The 17,927-nt window shown below is 46.6% G+C and overlaps 1 protein-coding gene across 7 annotated transcripts in view; it reads right to left on the bottom strand.

Moving 5' to 3' along the window:
- The window catches only part of Nubp1 (NUBP iron-sulfur cluster assembly factor 1, cytosolic), a 33,837-nt gene extending 17,932 nt beyond the window's left edge, over positions 1–15,905 (bottom strand). For 4 of the 7 annotated variants that reach the window (XR_010039832.1, XR_010039834.1, XR_010039835.1 and 1 more), the window contains exons 1-11: positions 15,762–15,905; positions 15,579–15,683; positions 14,107–14,240; positions 10,820–10,888; positions 8,731–8,763; positions 8,068–8,158; positions 7,191–7,345; positions 5,417–5,527; positions 4,851–4,953; positions 2,520–2,603; positions 1,289–1,425 (exon numbers count right to left, since the gene is read on the bottom strand). Coding sequence is in view for 3 of the 7 variants with exons in the window: in XM_003478160.5 (XP_003478208.1) it covers positions 1,358–1,425; positions 2,520–2,603; positions 4,851–4,953; positions 5,417–5,527; positions 7,191–7,345; positions 8,068–8,158; positions 8,731–8,763; positions 10,820–10,888; positions 14,107–14,240; positions 15,579–15,683; positions 15,762–15,780 (972 nt within the window). In the remaining 4 variants the exon portion in view is untranslated. Of the gene's footprint in view, positions 1–1,133; positions 1,426–2,519; positions 2,604–4,850; positions 4,954–5,416; positions 5,528–7,190; positions 7,346–8,067; positions 8,159–8,730; positions 8,764–10,819; positions 10,889–11,589; positions 14,054–14,106; positions 14,241–15,036; positions 15,450–15,578; positions 15,684–15,761 lie in introns of those variants that run through there. The other 3 variants (XM_003478160.5, XM_063226512.1, XM_063226511.1) reach the window with 3 other exon arrangements.
- Between the last annotated feature and the right edge of the window lie 2,022 nt (positions 15,906–17,927).

Below are 17,927 nucleotides of genomic sequence, written 5' to 3'. Positions count from 1 at the left end.
AATTTTACACCTTTCCAAGCTGAAACTGTATCTATTAAACACTGACTTCCCACCACTCTCCCCCAGCCACACCGTCTGTATCTATGCCACTAACTACCAGGGTTGCCTTTAAGTGCAGTCAGACAGCATTTGTCCTCTCATTACATTTTGGTTGCATGTTTTTCTTTAAAATCCTGTAGAATTAAGGAAAGAATCACTTTTTTTTCTTAAGTTAGCAGACACGCCTGGAAGTGAGAAACAGATGAGTTTTTAAAATTTTACCAGGCTCACCCTGACAGTTTGAATAATCTTATATTTGAACAAGGCTAGTGTGCAAAGACAACAAGCTGGCAGTCCTGCAAGCGTCCCAAGTGGCCTGCTCACAGGGCAAGGCAGAAAGCCGTGGCTCCTCCCTCCCCAGGTGACTTTCAAAAGCCTGGCCTCGACATGGAACCTTACCAGCATTAGGTGGGAAATGCATCAAGGCTGGTGGCTGTAGAGCTTTTAGGAAGTGCAGGGCCTGTCTCACTGTGCCCAAGTTTCCTTGAGTGGTCAAGGACATAGACCAAAGCCAGACTGTACCCAGGCTCTGTGGCCTTGTCACCCTTTAGAGAGGTGCCACCTTATTCACGGAGAACATATGAAAATCCAACCACATGTGCGGGCAGCAGGGGAGGAAAGGGAAAGAACAAGGGGATTTGCCTGCCTTCCATTTTAGCCTCCAGAGTGGTACGGAAAACAGGAATTTATTCTTCCCTCTGCTGGTCTCAGTTCCTGTTGCTGGCATGTGACCCTGGAAATTACTGGATATTTGTACATATATTACTAACCATGGTGTATATGCAGATCACAGATCCTCTTGAATGGCTGACTATGGGCTTTTCAAGGAAGTTTTAATGGCTCCCAGAGTGAACCCCATTGTAAGGCTCTGCTGCTATCTAGACTTTCCTTCCAACAAACGACAATGTGGATGCTACTGCTTGAAAGCAGGACCGTGTTCCATACAGATGCCCCATACCCAGCCTGCTGGTTCCTTCCTGGCCTTATTTCTTCCAAGGCAGGGTGGTTTGTCCTGTGATCAGGTTGACTTCCAGCAGCGCAGGATGCCTGGTCCCCAGGCCCTTGATGTCTGGGAAGAGATCTTGTGGGCCACATTTGAGGAGCTGTTTTATTTTAAAATGGTATGTGTGTTAAGGAGACCCTGCAGCCATGTTCAATAGAAAGCTGACAGAGTAGATGGTTAAAATGTCTCTGAGAAAATCACTTCCAAGCACGTCAGCATCTGGTCCCTTTTGGCCTGTGATCTCACCTGTCCCCAAGCGACAGCATGCTTGGACGTGCTGCTGGCAGGTTCCATGACTCGGGAACTGCCTGGTCTTCAACATGCTTTAGGAACTGATGAGGTCTCTTCTTTTGACTGATGGAGCCTACAAAACTCTTGGATTTCTGGAAAATAAGACCAGGAGTTCAGAGTGCTCATGAGTATCAACCTCGACAGCCTCACCCTTGCTGGGGAAAGCCATAGCCTTACAGGGGTGGAATCTACTGGTAGCCTAATTCCATAAAGAGCTTGGCTCTGTGATACCTTGAATCCTGGAAAGTGAGCCAAATGACTCTTGCTGCTCACTGTGAGTATAACTACAGCTGGAGCCTTACCTGGGTCTGTTCTACAGTTGGATCCTTGGAATGCTGAGACTGACCCTTCATATCACTTTACTGGTGAATGAAGTCCAGCCTCCAACTAAGAGGCAGGAATTCTAATCAGTTATTGTTACTTCTGCCTTAAATCTGAGGGCTTGATCGCTGCTGGTGGCTCCGTGTGGCCTGTACAAGGGTTCACTTTGGGTCATCATACATTTTGCTTTTTTTTGTTGTTCTGAGACAATTTCACTATGCAGTTCAAATTGGCCTACACTCACTTTGTAGCCCATGGTGGCCTCTAAAACTCATGGCAATCCTCTTGACTCAGTTTCTTGAGTGCTGGGATTAGAGGTATATGCCACCATGCCTGGCTTAGATTTTGTTTTTTTTTAAGTCTATTTTTAAATAGCCTTACTGAAATGGATCCTTATATTTCACTGTTTTTCTGTTTTATTTTGAGAGGGGTGGATACGTGGGATTGAATGCAGGGCCTTCTTGCTGAGCTACAGACCTATCCTTTTTTAAATTTATTTTTTATTTTGAGCAGTGTCTTACTAAGTTGCTACACTGTCCAGACTGGGCTCAAACTTACGATCTTGCTGTCTCAGCCTCCCAAAATACTAGGATTACAGGATGCACCATCCGACCTGGCTCATTATGCTTTGTAAGCCATGAATTAGTTTACAACATTGACATGTTAGGAGATTTCTCATTGGCTTTCTGGCTGAAGGAACCACTCTGTGCTCATTCTAGTCCCCATCACCTACACTGTCCCTGCCAAGGCTGGTGGTGGTGACAACTCTGATTTTCAGCGGGAGGCTGCCCTTAGACCCAGCCTGCCTCACTACCTTCCCTGTACATAAGTGTCTGAATTTATGACACTCACTTAAAACACTTACTTTGAATTATACTTCTGTAGCCTAATGTGGCCGGTGAATCTGGGGCTTCAACGAAGAAGGACTGGCCTTTGTCACAGCTCTTACCTTAAAGAGAAAAATAAGATGAGGCCCTTAAAGGAAACATGGTACAATGAGTCATTGGGGCCCTTTCTGTGCCAGTGATGTGATCTAGAGTTCATGGAGAACAAAGCTGGAACCCTCACTAAAGAAAATGTATAGGAAAAAAAAAAAAAGCTAGAACCCTAGGACCTCATTTATATACCCTCCACCCAGCAGGGGACCTGGCTAACCACTTCAGTGCGGCTGCAAATCAGCTAATGTGTGGCAAGTGCATGTTCCAGGGCATCACAGAGAATTGGTGATTTAGCAGTCCCTGGTGGGCCCAGCAGTGTGCACTGTAAAAGACTGAGTATAAAGATAATGTACACAGTAAAAACAAACAAATCACTAACCAAGGACTACAAAAGGAAAATATCATGAAAGGAAATCCAAGCCTACTAGTTTTTGAGGATCTTTCCAGAAACATACACATACATGGATTTCAAATGAACACACACACATAGACTCTTATACTTGAAACATGATAGGAACATACAATGCCCATGTTCTGCTTGTTGCTTTTGACACATTTAAATACATCCTCAGGGTCACCCACAGGGTACAGATCAGTCTGTTAGTCCTTCCTGGCTGTGCAGTTCTTGACTCTGGTCCCCTCCTGGCCATACATAGGTCATCTCTGAAGCCACATGGTAGAGAAGACAGCCCCGCTAAGGGGTGACTAGCCTTGAGGATGCTGTGGTGGCTGTGCCCAATTTCCCTTAAAGCCACGAAATACATGGAATGCTCCCTCAGGTTGAGATGCTCCAGTAGGCTGAGACCTTCTCTCTCCCCGACGCTGGGCTCAGGGTTTCTCCCAACATCTCTTAGCAACCAATCCTGTATTAGGGGACCTCCTTGAGGCAGCAGTGCTGGCAGCAATGTACATGCACATGCTACTTATGCTCACTTACCTGGCACCGGCCTCAGGAGCCTGTGGGGCCTTTGCAGGGAGTGCCTTGGCTCACAAAAGAAGGGAAGCGCTCAGCACCACTGTGGCCAGGGGCAGCCACCCAGTGGAAGTCTCTAGTGCCTAGTAGGGGCTGGAAGGCAGATGTGGTTCTCTGCATTTTGCAGGGGAACCACACACCAGAGGAGCATCCTGGACACAGGGACCAAGGGAAGGGGGATGGGGACACACTCCTACATGCAGGGTCTGCAGGTTCTCCAGGGCTGTTCTAGCCTCAGGCCATCCTTATCCCATTTTCCCATTTTTTAAAGGCACGACCCAGCCCCTGCCTCTGGCCTATCAGCCCCTCCTCAATCCCCTGCCCCAGGTCCTACTGCCCATTCTTCTGCTTTGCCACCAGCCTGATGGACCTGACACTTCCCCCATTCCCCACCTTCCCTGTAGCCTCAGTCCAAGCCTGATGATAGCCTGGGCACCTGCCACTCAAAACCAGGTCCCTGAGGGAGCAGCATCCCTGCAGTTGCCTCCTTGTCATATGTCCCTGGCTGCTTCTCCCTTTCTAGACAATGCCTTCTTGTTCAGACGGCTTGTGCTAGGCAGCAAAGACAGCCGTGATACTCCTTTCTCCTCAACCACCAAGTCTTGTCACTTGGTGGGAACTCTTCTCATACCAGGGCCCAGCTCCTGGTGCCAACTGGCCCTGTGCTGCTAGCCTAGCACTCGTGAGCCCACACCCACTCAGATACCTTGGCTTCTCCCTGACAGCTCAAGCTCTGGGGCCTGGCTCAAAGCCATTTGTAGTGGGGCGCCAGCCTCCTCTCTCCCCAGACCCAGCTGTTCTGCTGCATACTTCCTATAGTTGGGTCCCTGCACAGGTGCATGCAACTTAAGCAAGCTCCAGTCTTATTGTGGGGCAACAGGAATCTGGAGGGGTAGCTTAGAGAAGGGAGAGGCTTCCTGGGAGAAGGGCTCCAGGGTACCTCACTGGGGAGCTTCTCCTTAGATCCACATTCTTCTGTAAGCTGGGGCCACTCTTATTCCCTGTAGCCACTCTTCTTCCTGTCATCCTGCTTGATATCTTTCTTTCCTCGTACCCTCTCTCTTCCTCCATTACTATCTTCCTGAACAAGTTCTGCTCACAACAAGGGCTCACCTGCCCACGAGTGTCACCATTTCTCCTGCAGCATCAGTGGAGTAGGCCTCTGGAGGATCAGCAGGAACAAGAGCCCTATATATCAACCTCCAACTCCCCATCATCCTTTTTCCAGCCCAGCCTCTTGCCCATGAGGGCCGAGCGAGCAGTGAAGGCCCACTCAGCGACTCACCTATGTGTGGGTCCAGAGGTACTTTGCCAAGTAGAGGGATCTTCAGGTCTTGGCACATGGCCTCTGCACCCCCACTTGTTGGGGGGAAGATCTGAGATTCTTTCTGTGAAGAAAAGAAAACAGAAGGAAGCCTGACTTTGTTTCAGGATCATAAAGACAGATCATAGTTTTTTAAACCTTTTTAAAAAATAGCCTGGTTGGGTATGATGGTACACAACTATAACTTCCAGAATTCTGGAAGACCGAGGCAGGAGGACTGCAAGTGCAAGCCCAGCCTAGGTAATCTAGTGAGTTAGCAAGATGCTGTCACAAAATTAAAAAATGAAAAACACAGTGTGGGGAGGGGCTGGGATGTGACTCAGTACAAAGCTCCTGGGTTGAACCCCAAGTACAAAAAACTCCATTCTGTTAGTGCAGAACACTAACCTACTGACCACCAGAAGCATTTCCCTTCAGTCAGCAATAAAGATCCACTTCCCAAAACGATGGAAAGCAGTAACACTTTCACAAAGAGACTTTCCTCTGAAGGGGTATTTATGCAGACCTGATGCCAAGCCCTCTCTCACCTTACACTTGGGGCACACAAAGCCACTCATGTTCTCCACTACCCCGATGATAGGCAGCTTCACCTTATGACAGAAGTTGATTTCTTTCCGGACATCCTGCAATGATATCTCCTGCCATGGTGGAAACAGAACAGTTACGCCAAAATCAGGCTGCTGATTGGCAGACTTTCTCCATACAGTTTTGGAGATGCCTGCCATTTATGCCTTATTTGGTGACTACTGTGTGATAAGGCCTGTTCTAACTGCTATTACTTTCTACAAACCTTAACAGCCAAGTAGCAAACATAAGAATCTTCCACTGAGTATCTCTCTACACTTAACCTTCTTACATACTGTTTGCCAGATGGGCCTGGCAAACTCTGATGGGTATGCCCTGTCTGGCTGGCCACTTCTTCTGTGAAGGCAGCACTTCTAGAACCTGCCACATCCATCCCTCTGTATACACAGTGGCATGGCTGAGTCACTTTGGTAGAGACTTTACGCTTTACCAGGCTAAAGGTATTTACTAGACAGGCTTAAAGTTTAACTAGCCAGCTTCCTTTAACTAGCCAAACTTCCTTTACAGGAAGTTTGCTAACCCATTTGACATTATAAACACAAACAACTTTATGGACAATGAGAAAAATAAAGGCCACTACCTGCTTCAGGTCCCTTTCAATGCACTTCTGAAGTCTGAACACTTATCTCAGTGTCATTTTACTGTGTCCAGCCCCTTGCTACTGTCTCATTCAACATTACTGCAGTTTCATCCACCAAGCATTGGTCTGGCTCATAACTGTCAAGTATGGTTACAGCTTCTTAATGGGTTCAAAGCTTTCAGAATTCTCCTTTCTTCCTGAAACACACATGTAGGTTTCAGCCCACTGAGGCCAAGTATGGAGAGAAAATCCTTAGGCAGGAAGGGAGTGGCCATTAGTCCCTTATTAATTACACCTTTGTAATTCTCCACTTGGTGTCTTATGAATAAAATCCTGCCGCTTTGTCAAAAGCGACCAATAAGAAACCCTCACTACCCATCTCAATGCTTGATATTAGGAGCTCTAAAAAGTATGACCCTGGCCCGAAGCTACATTTTCCAGAGAAATTATACAAGTATGGAGAGCCTGCCAGCAACCAGAGAAGGGCTGGCACCTGCTCAGTCTGTTTTCTCTTTTTGGACTATCCAAAGGGTGAATTTTATGGTGTCTAGATGTCCCCCGCAAAGCCTCATGTGGTCGTAGGGTTTTTTTGGAGGTGGCTGAATCTATAGTGTGTGATTAATTCATACTGCAATGCTAGGATTAAGGGTAGGTGACTGCCGGATCAGTCCACTGATTGACTGGCACCACCCTAACTTGGGTAGACTGGAAACAATGTAAGGGATAGAAAGAGACTTCTCTCCCACCCATTACTTTGGCTATCTTCTGCTGCCATGAACTACTGCCCCTCTGTCATATGCCACTCTGCCTTGGAGCTGGTCAATTATGGACTGAAACCTTTACAAACTGTGAGCTAGATAAACCTTTCCCTCTTTAACTTTAGGTGTCAGGTATCTTGTTCTAGTATTGAGAGAAAAATAACTAAGACAGTAGGCTTAACTGCCTCCTGTTTATTTTGGGGGTTGGTGGATCAAATCCAGGGCCTTGTACATGCCAAACATACCCTCCACCACTCAGTCTAATAAGGGATTTCTACAGATCCACGCCGGGTGTAGTTATAAATGCATATTCTGAAATGTTGCCTTGAAGCCAAAGTCTATCTCAGAGTAAGAAAAAGGAACCCAATGCTCACTCACCTGAGGAGTGGTGATGATCACTGCCCCATCGATGTGTGCTGCAGCTAGATACTGGACAACTGAGAGGTGCTCATCAGAGGTGCCAGGTGGTGTATCTACAAGGAGGTAGTCCACATCGCCCCAGTCCACGTCACGGAGGAACTGCTTGATCATGCCTGAAAAGGAATCGAGGCTCTGCCTGCCTCCCTTCCTTTTTGGTACCATGGAAGGATACATGGAAGCAGTGTGCAGTGTGTCTGTATGCCTGGTCTCTGCTCCATAACACTAGTTCTCAGCTATGGGTGACACTGTCCTCAGAGGTATGTGGTGATATATGAAGTCATGTCTGGCTGCCTTAAGTAGCCAAGGAGTGTTACTGGCATCTAGTGGGTAAAGGCTGGGGACACTATCAAATCTCTTCCACCCCTGGCACAGTCTACGTGCCTCCCCTAGTACAGACATAAGTGGCCCAGTGTCAGTGATGTAAGGCAAGTGACTCAGAACCTGTTCAACCTGGTAGGAAGCTCACCTTACAAACCTCTCTCTGACCCAAATAAACCAATACAAAACCGTAACAAAGACAACTTCGAATTCTACAGACATGAAGAAGAGAAAAAACTCACAGAAGACATTAAAAATTATAAAACGGAAACAGGTATTTCTTATAGCTTTCTTCACCTAGTGAAGACAGAAGGAACCAGATGCTTGGGAGGAACACATTACGGGGGCTGGGTTATAACTGTGTGGCTTCCCTAACACACATCAGGCACAGGGACCCATCCTCAGCACTACAAAACAGTAACAATGGTAATACATTACAAAGCTTAACAGGGTGGCTGCTGCTTCCTGACAGGATGTAACCACACAAGAATGTGAGCAGAAAAGTAGAGTAGCAAACCGTTTTTCTTTGGTCCCCTCCAGATAACAGCGTCATCAGGGCTGCTGAGCAGGAAACCCACAGACATCACCCCCAGGTTATCTTCCACATACTAGGGAGGAAAAAGGTGAGGGTGATACACACTTTATGCAATGTCACAAAGAGGGGTCTTTTCCTGTGGCTCCTGTCTGGGTCTTAGCTAAAAACATTGTTTTCGGGATGAAGTTTTCATGTGATTTATGAGTATATTCTCTCTTTGCACCCCAACCCATATTGAGGGGGTCTGAAAGCCCTGTGCTACAATGACAATCAACAGAGCTGAAATAAATACATGTCATCTCCTTAACTGTCTTATTCAGCAGTCAGCAAACTGGGGATAAATCTGGCCCACTATCTGCTTTTATAAGCAAACTTTTTTGGAACACAGTCATGGTCATTTAGTCACATATTACTGCTTTCCAATCATACTAAGAGAGTATATACGTTCACAAGCTGAAAATATTTAGTGACAAAGTTTGCCAAACTCCAATTCTATTTTATCTTCCCTGCCTGGGAAAGTACCCTAGTAAATATCTGCAGACTGACAGGCAGGAAGGTTGGGGAAAATGCTTCCATCCTCCCACAAAGCTGTTATGTACACCTGACTGCACACCTGCCCCATACAGCAAAGAGGTGAATACTTACCACTGGAGACCAGCCTGAGCCACTCTGGTGAACCTGTGTGAACACGAGTGTTGTCAATTTGTAAGAAATTATGCACCCTGGTCACACTTTGTATACAGAAAAAGCGGTATAAAATATACTCCATCACTGCACAAAACAGCCCCAAATTTTTGAGGGGATATGAACAGCTGGGGGGGGGGTAGGGTGAGGAACAAAGATGCAATTCGATCAGCACTCTTTGCTCCCCAGATCTGGCTATTTTGAAAATCAGCTTGGGTTTGTATTCAGGGAACCAAAATTACTCCAGTTCAAATACGACTTTGACTCTGAGGCATCTTAAAAGAATGAGCGACAGAAATGGCTGGAAGGTCTTGAGAAAATACAGTTCACTGTGGAGCAATAGACTGCTTCTGCAAAAGTCTAGGAATTCTTTTTTAGTGACACAGAGGGTTCAAAACTGGGGTAAGTAGCCTGAGTTCTTTAATCCAGGGCAAGAGCTGGGGCACAGGAGCCCCTTGGGTCAACAGTGAACCTCAGACCCCTCCTTCTGGCTTGGTGTCCATGATTTAACTCTTTGTGGCCCCTTGTTATGGAGGTAGGGCTCAGCAGCTTGCAGGTACACACCAGTCTTAGCAGTCACGCTTCTTTAGAGCAATGCACAACAGCCAAAAATCAAAGGGCCATTTTTCTTGATGAAGTCTTACTTCTCTTCAAGTTTCACCGAAATATAGTTCAGAGATAGTTCGATTCACTCACTGAAAGTGTGCACATTTTAGTGGCCTTGTTTATACCACAGAGTTGTGCACCACACAACAAACTTTAGGACACTTTCATGACTGCAAAAAAACTTGCACTCCTTAGCTGTCTTCTCCCAACTCCCCAAGCTTTAGGTGATACCTAACTTACTTCTTGTCTGTCTACAATTGCCTATTTTATAATCTCATGTAAACAAAAACATAATATATGGTCCTCTGTGACAGACGTTTTTCTTTTTAAAAAAACTATTCATTCCTGGGCCGGGGATTTAGCTCAGTGGCATAAGTGCCTGCCTGGCAAGTGCGAGGTCGTCAGTTCAATCCCTGGTTTCGGAAAAAAACAAACAAAACAAAAAAACCTATTCATTCCTATCTAGTTATTCACTAAGTCGTTAGTCTTAAGAGTGACAAACATGATGGTCCAATAGCATAGAAGAAAATATTTCTGTGCTATTACAGTAAGTTCCTTATACCCACATCGGGTAGTGTGTTACTGAGACTTGTGATCTAGAATGTCTAGATCCTGCCCAACTATGGGCTGTGTCACCCCCACAAAGTACTGTCAGATGCAAACCCAAGGCCTTAGCAGAGCCACTAGGACGCCCCACCTGCCTCAATGACCCTCCAGTCCATCCAGGACACAAGGACTTCTGGGTTCAAGCTACTACCCTTCCCTCAGCCCACAAGGCTCCTCTCCAGCTCTCCTCTCTGTATGCTATCTGCCTACTACAGACCACCGTTGCCCAAGTGCAGCTCCCCTTGCCCTGCTGCAGCCTGCTGTCACTTGCCCTCTCCCATGAGCTTTTACCTACCTCTCTTACTTTGCTTCCTTAGAATAGGACCTAGCACTGAGGAAAGAGTCAGTGTTGAAAGTCCTGGGACACAGGGCCTATTTCCACCTCCAAGGGGCCCCTCCTTGGGACAGCTTGTCACTAATGAGAGGGAAGCCTGGCATCTGTTCTACCGGCTCTGTCTCTCTGCCTGCATCACTCACGGCCTCACCTAAAAGTCTGTTCCCTGGGGGACCACAGGGCAGGAAGATTTCCTGGTTTCCAGGGCATAGACCCTGAGCAAGTCCCAGCCCCAAGGCCCCAGCCAAAGCTGTTTCCGTGTCTCACTTCTGCATTTCGGTTTCCCTCTACCTCTGAGAAGGCATCCATACCATGCTTCTCAAACGGTGCAGATGGATTTTATATATAACCCCACCCCTTGAATATATAATTCCACCCACTCAAGCAAACGGTCCATGGAATACATATCTGAGCTTACCATGCCACATGGACAGGCTGGCCTCTGCTCACCTCCATGCCTGTCTGAAAAGCACAGCGCCCCAAGTTCTGAAATGCAGCTCTTACCTGTTCTCCTTCCAATCCCATGATCTTGGGGATAGAAGGCCCACATATATCAATGTCCAGAAGGGCAACCTGTGGGGTGAGCCAAGACCTGGTGGTTATGTGCCGAACGTACAGAGGAAAGGATGGGGTATGGAGTAGGAGATGGCAGAAAGAAACTAGGTCAGATTTAAAGCAGGCAGGTTCTCATGGGGAGAGTGGTAACACTGATCTTCCAGATCGCCAAGGCACTGCTAAAAACTCCTAGGAAAAACCTCATCCACACTCTGCTTCCCTAAATCTGATTCAGCTCCAAGGTTGCTTTATGGACTGGTGTCAGGGCACCTGCAGACTCAGGCCTGGCTGCAGTTTATGCAGCCCTATTCTTTCTTCTCTGTTTCACAGAAGAAAAAAATTGAGGTGCAGGGAGACGAGTGACATGTTCAATGAGCAAGGAACAGAGCCGAGACATAAAGCAGTCTCCAAAGTTCAAAGGTAGAGTTCTAGAAATGAACCCAGAGCAGACCTTTGGCTGAGCTCCGGCCAAGCCTGTTTTCCTATGATCCTAAAGGTTAACAACGAGCTTTCAAAAAAGACACTTAAAATAGGAAAGATATCTAGAAAGCTCTTTGCTGGTGATCTGGTGCAGTCTCTGACGACTCCTCCTCGACCCCAACCCCAGCCTTCCAGTCTGAAAAATGTGAAGATCTAGGCCAGTCTTCAGAAACCTGTGGAAGGGCAGGTCTTGTACTCATCTTGAGAGCTGGGAGGTCTCGGGTAACTTTTAAACTCACCCCGAGCTGTTTTCTTCCTTGTTCAATCTTAACAGACCCAACCTCCTGGTACCTCAGACCTATAACAAACTTCACCGCAAGGTGCCACTCGCCTCCTGTGCCCTCTGCTGGACCAGCCCAGTAGTGCAGCAGAACAGTCTGACTGTTTTCCCTTCTTCCTCCCCCGACACTCACTATCTGTACCTCATGACATGGGGGTGAGGCCACCATCCCTGCAACCCCAGCAGGCTCTCTTCAGGCAACTTGGGCTTCTAGTCACCCTGTCTCCATGCCATTCCTTCTGCGAAGGACTCCATCAGCTGCCTTTTGAGAAGCCATGGTCTCATGACCAAGGGAAGAAACTGAGTAAAACTTCATGCAGTAGACAGGAGGGGGCACTGACCCCCGAGGGTACCCACAAGGGTGTCAGCCAGTTCCGGTTTCGGAGGGCCAGGCTGGTCCCTTTAGATGTGCTACTGAAAGACTCACTACTCCAATAATGGCTATCACTAAGCCTCCTCTCCTTTCTCTGCCTCAGCCGTCCGGGTTTCTGGTATATGAAACAAATGTTCCAAGTCTTTCAAGCTCTGGGGTTTATCAGTGCCAGAGAGGGGCCTCAAACTCTAGTTCCCAAACACCCAGCACCGATTATTCAGTGGTACAGTTCACCTTCCAGATCATAATGCAAGATCGTAAATTATGTAGCCTGTGACATTCACAATAGAAAGCTGGTGCATGACTCTTCGATGTTCCCTGGCTCCAGCTTATACTGCAAAGGCTCCTGTGGCTTTCACACGTTATGCATTCTCTTGCCTGCTGGTAGTGGGTCACAGTTATTCTCCAATTCTATCCTCTTTTGATCCAAAGTTCTTCCCAAATGGAATGACAGAGGACCTGCTTTGTGCAGCAAGTGCAGAGCTCCCACCAAACTGCCCTCAGATAAAGGACAGGGCATTCCCCAACCTCCTGCTGGATTTAGGGGCTGACTAAAGAAGTCAGGTTACTCTACTCCAATCAACATAACCTGATCAGTGCCCAACACATGCAGACGCTGTGCACACTGGAGACGGTGATGTCTTCATTGTCCTGAGAAGGTATGCCTGGGAAAGACACACTTTCCTGCATACCTCTTTAAGCTACCACTGCAAAGAGAAACTCAGCATACTTAGCCATATCTCTACGCTAGATGGTAAGTTTCCTTCAGTATATTGTTGCATGTATGCAGTGAGGACTTCAGAATGGAATGCTATAGAAGGGAGTGATGTAAACAGTGGACTACTCACAACTAGTCAGAGCAGAAGCTATCTTTAGACAGCTGTAAAGGGTATTAGTGACAATTTCTAAAAACAAACATTGTTCCACACAATCTGAAATAATTAAAAAAAAATAACTGTGGTATTGGGGATTGAAGCCAGTTCCCTACCACTGAGCTACACTCCCAGCCCTTTTTTACTCTGAGACAAAGTTTCACTAAGTTGTCCTGGCTGGCCTTGAACTTGAGATCTCCCTACTTCAGGTTCCCAAGTAGCTTAGAGTACAAGCATGTACCACCAGATTTCTTGACCAGCCCACCAGGCAGTGGAAATCTGACCCTCAGATGACAAGACTGCTGCCTCATAAAACAGTAAACTGACAAGTATATTTTCACCTGCTCAACTCCATGCTGATTAGATCTGACCCTCAGATGACAAGACTGTTGCCTCATAAAACAATAAACTGACAAGTATATTTTCACCTGCTCAACTCCATGCTGATTAGGCTACAAACACATCTCTAAAGCTGAAATCATTATCTTCCAGGTAGTACAGTAAAGCAGTAATGATGATTGCCATCATGGACAGTTACTGAACATGTACTACATTCAGGCACCTCGTTAGCAATTTATATGCCTCATTTCACTCAGTCCAGAGCCCTACTTTACAGATGAGGAAAACAAGGCAGAGAGAGTCTGCTTCCTGCCCTAGGCCACAGCAGTGGTGTGAATGGAACTGGGATGGAAACCTGGGCTGTCCAACTCTTGATCTTTTAGTCTTGGCTACCTACCACACTTTTATTAAAGTTGACACCCAGAGAATCGCTCTGGGTGATCTGAGGTTTCAAGCTCATCCATACCCTTGGGTAAAAATGAACAATCTAGTACCAAAGTCAACAAGCATTTCCTTCAATGGCCAAACAGGAAATCTCTTATGCCTTAAAATATAAACACCACTCTGAGATGATTGAAGATGGGTTGGATTTAGCCCACGGACTATAGTTTGCAGGCACTTGGTGTAGAGAAAAGCTGAGATTAATGAAGAAGAAAAAGAAGTATCAACATAATGCAATAAATTATCAGCATACAAGAGGAAACTGGTACCCACCAATTTCTTGGGTAGGGAACCCAGTGAAACACCTAAGCTAACTGCCAGGCAGTTTCCTATTCTCTATGCAGCAATCAAGATGCCCAAGAGATCAACTTAGTCTAAAAGGTCAGCTGTCTAGGAGCCATCACGAGTCCTCAGACAGCAAGACCATTGCCCAGGTTTCCCAGGGTCCCACCTGTGTGTTTTCATCCTCTGCTAGGCCGTAGGCGAGGTGGGCACTGAAAGTGCTTTTCCCAACGCCGCCTTTCCCAGACAACACCAAGATTTTGTGTTTCACCGTCTTCATTTTCTCTTTGATTTCCTCTATGGCTGTAAAGGAAGCAGTTCAGGTAATGAACTCCCTGTACAAATCCTAAGGGTCACGTTTCCAGTGGGCTAGGTAAGGCTAAGTGCTTGGGACTGTTTAAAAGGAATTTGTGTGAGACACTTCATCAACAGTAGGAATAAATACCACAAAGATGATAAGGCTATGACCACACATTAAAGTAGCTTATTTATTGGTTTATGTATTTGTCATTTCCTCTAGAATATAACCTCCATGAGGAGAGTGTTTGAGGCCTTCACTGCTGTATTTGCAGCTTGTGAATACAACTTTGCAGGTTCAAAACTGGGGCAAAATCCTCCATAGGATATTTGGCAATGTCTGGAGACATTCTGCAGGCCACAATGAAAGATTGTTACTAGGATCTAGTAGGTAGACGCCAGAGACGCTGCTCAATGTCTGACAATACACAGGACAGACATAAAACAAAGAAGGATTCGACCCCAAATGTCAGTAACTCATGACGAGGAATTCTGATTAAGTAGCAGGCTTGTAATAAGTATCTATCACTGATAGCTATCATTTACTGTGCTTTAGATGTTTCATCCAACTTCAAATACTTAAAATGATATAGGAGTTAACTATTTTTCTCTTTTGATAAGGAAGAGAAGGCTCAGAGATTTAAAATTCTTGCTCAAGGTCACAGTTCGAAGTGAGTTCAAGAATCAAACCAGTCTCTGAACTCCAGCAAGATTCTTCTCTCAAACTCCTGCTTTTCAAGGTCCTTCTAAGTAGGTGTTAAGAGTATTCCCCACCTTGGAATTTGTCGTTCACAGTACTTACCTGCGACAGTATTTACTTATTTGCTTGTTCATCTGTCTGTCTCTCCTATTAAACAACTCTACTAGGGCTGGGACCAGACCTGCCTCATTCACAGCTGTCAGCACAGAGCACTGTGCCTAGGAGGTGATTAACATGCATTTCTAATGAGTGGACGGTGGACTCACTTCTCGAAAGAAATAACATTCTGCTCAGCAGGCAGAGCTAGAATTTAAGCCTCAGGCCTCTCAATTTTCAATGCCGAGTCCTTCCGCGGTCGGCTACAGTCGCTCAAATCAGTCCCCGATTTTTCCAAGCCTGCCACCTTTGGGCTCCGCCCCACTTTAATGTCCTTTTTGAGTCCACGCACGTTATGGATACCTCAGGATCCATTCCCACTTCCGCCCCTCTCCTCTGCTATTGCCTTTCAAAGGTCCCACCGCCGCTCTCCAGGCCACGCCCCTCTCCTCCGCCTCTCTAGCACGCCCCGCCCTCTGTCCTCCCAAGTCTCGCCTCTTCCGTGCCCGAGCTTTTCACTTCCCGTTGAGGCCTTGCCCCTTTCTCACCCGGGTCCGGCGCGGCGCCGGCGCCCGAAGCACACAGCCGTTGGTTGGGGCATCCCTGACACGAGGCTCCTAGGCCCGCCTGGGCGCTATCGGCCCCGGGACAGTCTGCGCGGAGACAAGAGCACAGTTAGAAGAGTTCGCGTTCCTTCAGTCCTGCCACTCACGCCCCCTTCGCGAGCTCACCGCGAGGCACCTCCTCCATCCCGTCGCTCTTGTAGTCGACGCGCTCAGCGGAACCAGCGGTGGTGCATTTCCGCTGCGCGGGCCCAACCTGACTCTCCAGCGCGCCAAATAAGTCTCGGGAAAGAAATGTACTGCGCGCATGCGTGAATCTGATGCCCGAAGGCGGAGCTATTATAGTTAAACTCCCTATGCAACTGAGCTGTGACTGTTCTTTATAAATACTTCGGCATGTATCTCATAAGCACTTTCTCTGTAGCCTAAATGCCATTTTTATACCCAAGAAATTTCATACCGATGCGGCAGTGCTGGATAATACACAACCTATATTCAGATTTTATATTGTTTAAATTAACCTCTGTGCTGCTTCTATCCTGGACTCAACTGAAAATCACACAGAACCCTCCAAGTCCCTTCACTCTGCTTTTTAATTCAGAAGAGTCCCCTTTGCTTCTGTTTTCGGTCTTTCATCTGACAAATTTTGAAGACTGTCTTATGGAGTACCCCCAAAATCTTGATCTGTCTGCTCTTTCTGCCCCAAGATTAGATTCAAGTAAAGTTTTTCTTTTCTCTTTTTCTCAGATCACACGAGTGTGTACTTGCCATTGAATACATGATGCATAATGTCAGTTTGTCTTGTTATTGAAAATGTGCGGCTTGATTGTTTGGTTAAGGTGTCTGCCTACTTCTCCAAGGCATGGGACCTATCTTCATATGTAAGTAACAAAGACTTTTTGGGTTTTTGTTGTTTTTGTTTATTTGTTTGTTTGTTTTGAGACTGATGACTTGTGGATTTTTTAAAATCCCATGTTTTACAGTAAATTATTATTTCTGGTCATTTCCCCTTCTCTCCCCCCTAATTTGTTTAATAATGCCTTTTAAGCCTAATGTCATTTCCTTTGGGCCCTAACTCAACCTCTGGGAGCCTTTTCTTGCTTTCTTAAACAGGTCTTCCAGGCTTTCCCATTGGCTCTGAGCTGAATCTCCTAGGAGCCTGGCTGCTTTTAGTATCAGTATTTAGGAACAGAGGTTGTGTGCTGCATGTGGTCATTGTTATTAGAGTATCATTGCTTGTAGGCTTGGCATAAATTTTAACGAGTACACAGAACTACCTGTTCCAGGCACTAAGGTGATAGAAACTATTTATTATATACTTATTTATTTTAAGCTGTTTGTTGAACAGTAACATATTGATTTCCTATCATTGCCACTATTTCCCTCTGTGGGGCCAGGCAGTGGGGGATGGGCTCATGCTTCCACGCTGACATGGCCCCTGCCATCCTGGACCCCAGTGTCATTGGGACAACAGATAATTAATCATGTACTTAAAGTGTGATAAATGCTATGACAGATGAAGGCCAGGTGGAGAGTGCAGGGAACTTCTTAGAGAGGCAGCATCTGAGTCAGAGCCTGCAGGCTGAGTGGAAGACACTGGCTAGGGTGGTGGCAGATGGTGTTTCATGCTGAACAAGCAGCAGCAGCAGCAAAGGCTGGAGGGAAGTGAGAGAGTCTCCTGTCCTGTAGGGACTGTGGTGAGCTCTGTTTTGCAGGCAAGCAGTCAGGGTTATAGAGGAGTACTTTCCCATAAAGCCCTTAATTTGGCAGGGCCGGAATGTCAGCAAAGTCTGATATACAGCCTGAACTCCAAACACTATCCCCTGCATGCAAGAATGGATGTAAATGATTCATCTTTACTGAGAGAAGTGGAGCTCAGAGAGCTTAGGTGGCTTGCCCAGGATCACACAGCCAGCGAGCTCCGCTTGAGCTCTTGTGAGCATAGCGTCTTTTTCTCTGTCACCCTGCAGAAGCCTGAGACAGGACAAGTTGGTTTCTTTCTTACTGATGACCCTCAAGGGACATTTCATAGTACTGTTTTCATCAGTGACACCACTTTTCCAGGGAGAAATATCTGTTTTTCAGCCTTCTCTTGCCTCACCCCACCTTGGCAGGACAGCGAAAAGATCAAGTGTTCCACACTAAAAAGCTCAAGAAAATGAAATGGACCTCTCCATCTTGCTCCAGTTCCCCCTTCTCCCCAGACAGACCCATCTCTCCTGGGTGGAATTCTCTGTCCTCTGGAGGAAGCAGAAAGGTGGATGCTAGGTTTCCAAGCAGATTCCCAGGTCTAAATCAGACAGGCTGCACCAGGGAGCCTGTGTCTTATTCTTA

This window comes from Cavia porcellus, unplaced genomic scaffold (genome assembly GCF_034190915.1).
Source record: "Cavia porcellus strain 051 isolate PalLab524CR breed Dunkin Hartley unplaced genomic scaffold, mCavPor4.1 scaffold_16, whole genome shotgun sequence".
NCBI lineage: Eukaryota > Metazoa > Chordata > Mammalia > Rodentia > Caviidae > Cavia > Cavia porcellus.
This window is presented reverse-complemented; position numbering and strand designations above follow the sequence as displayed.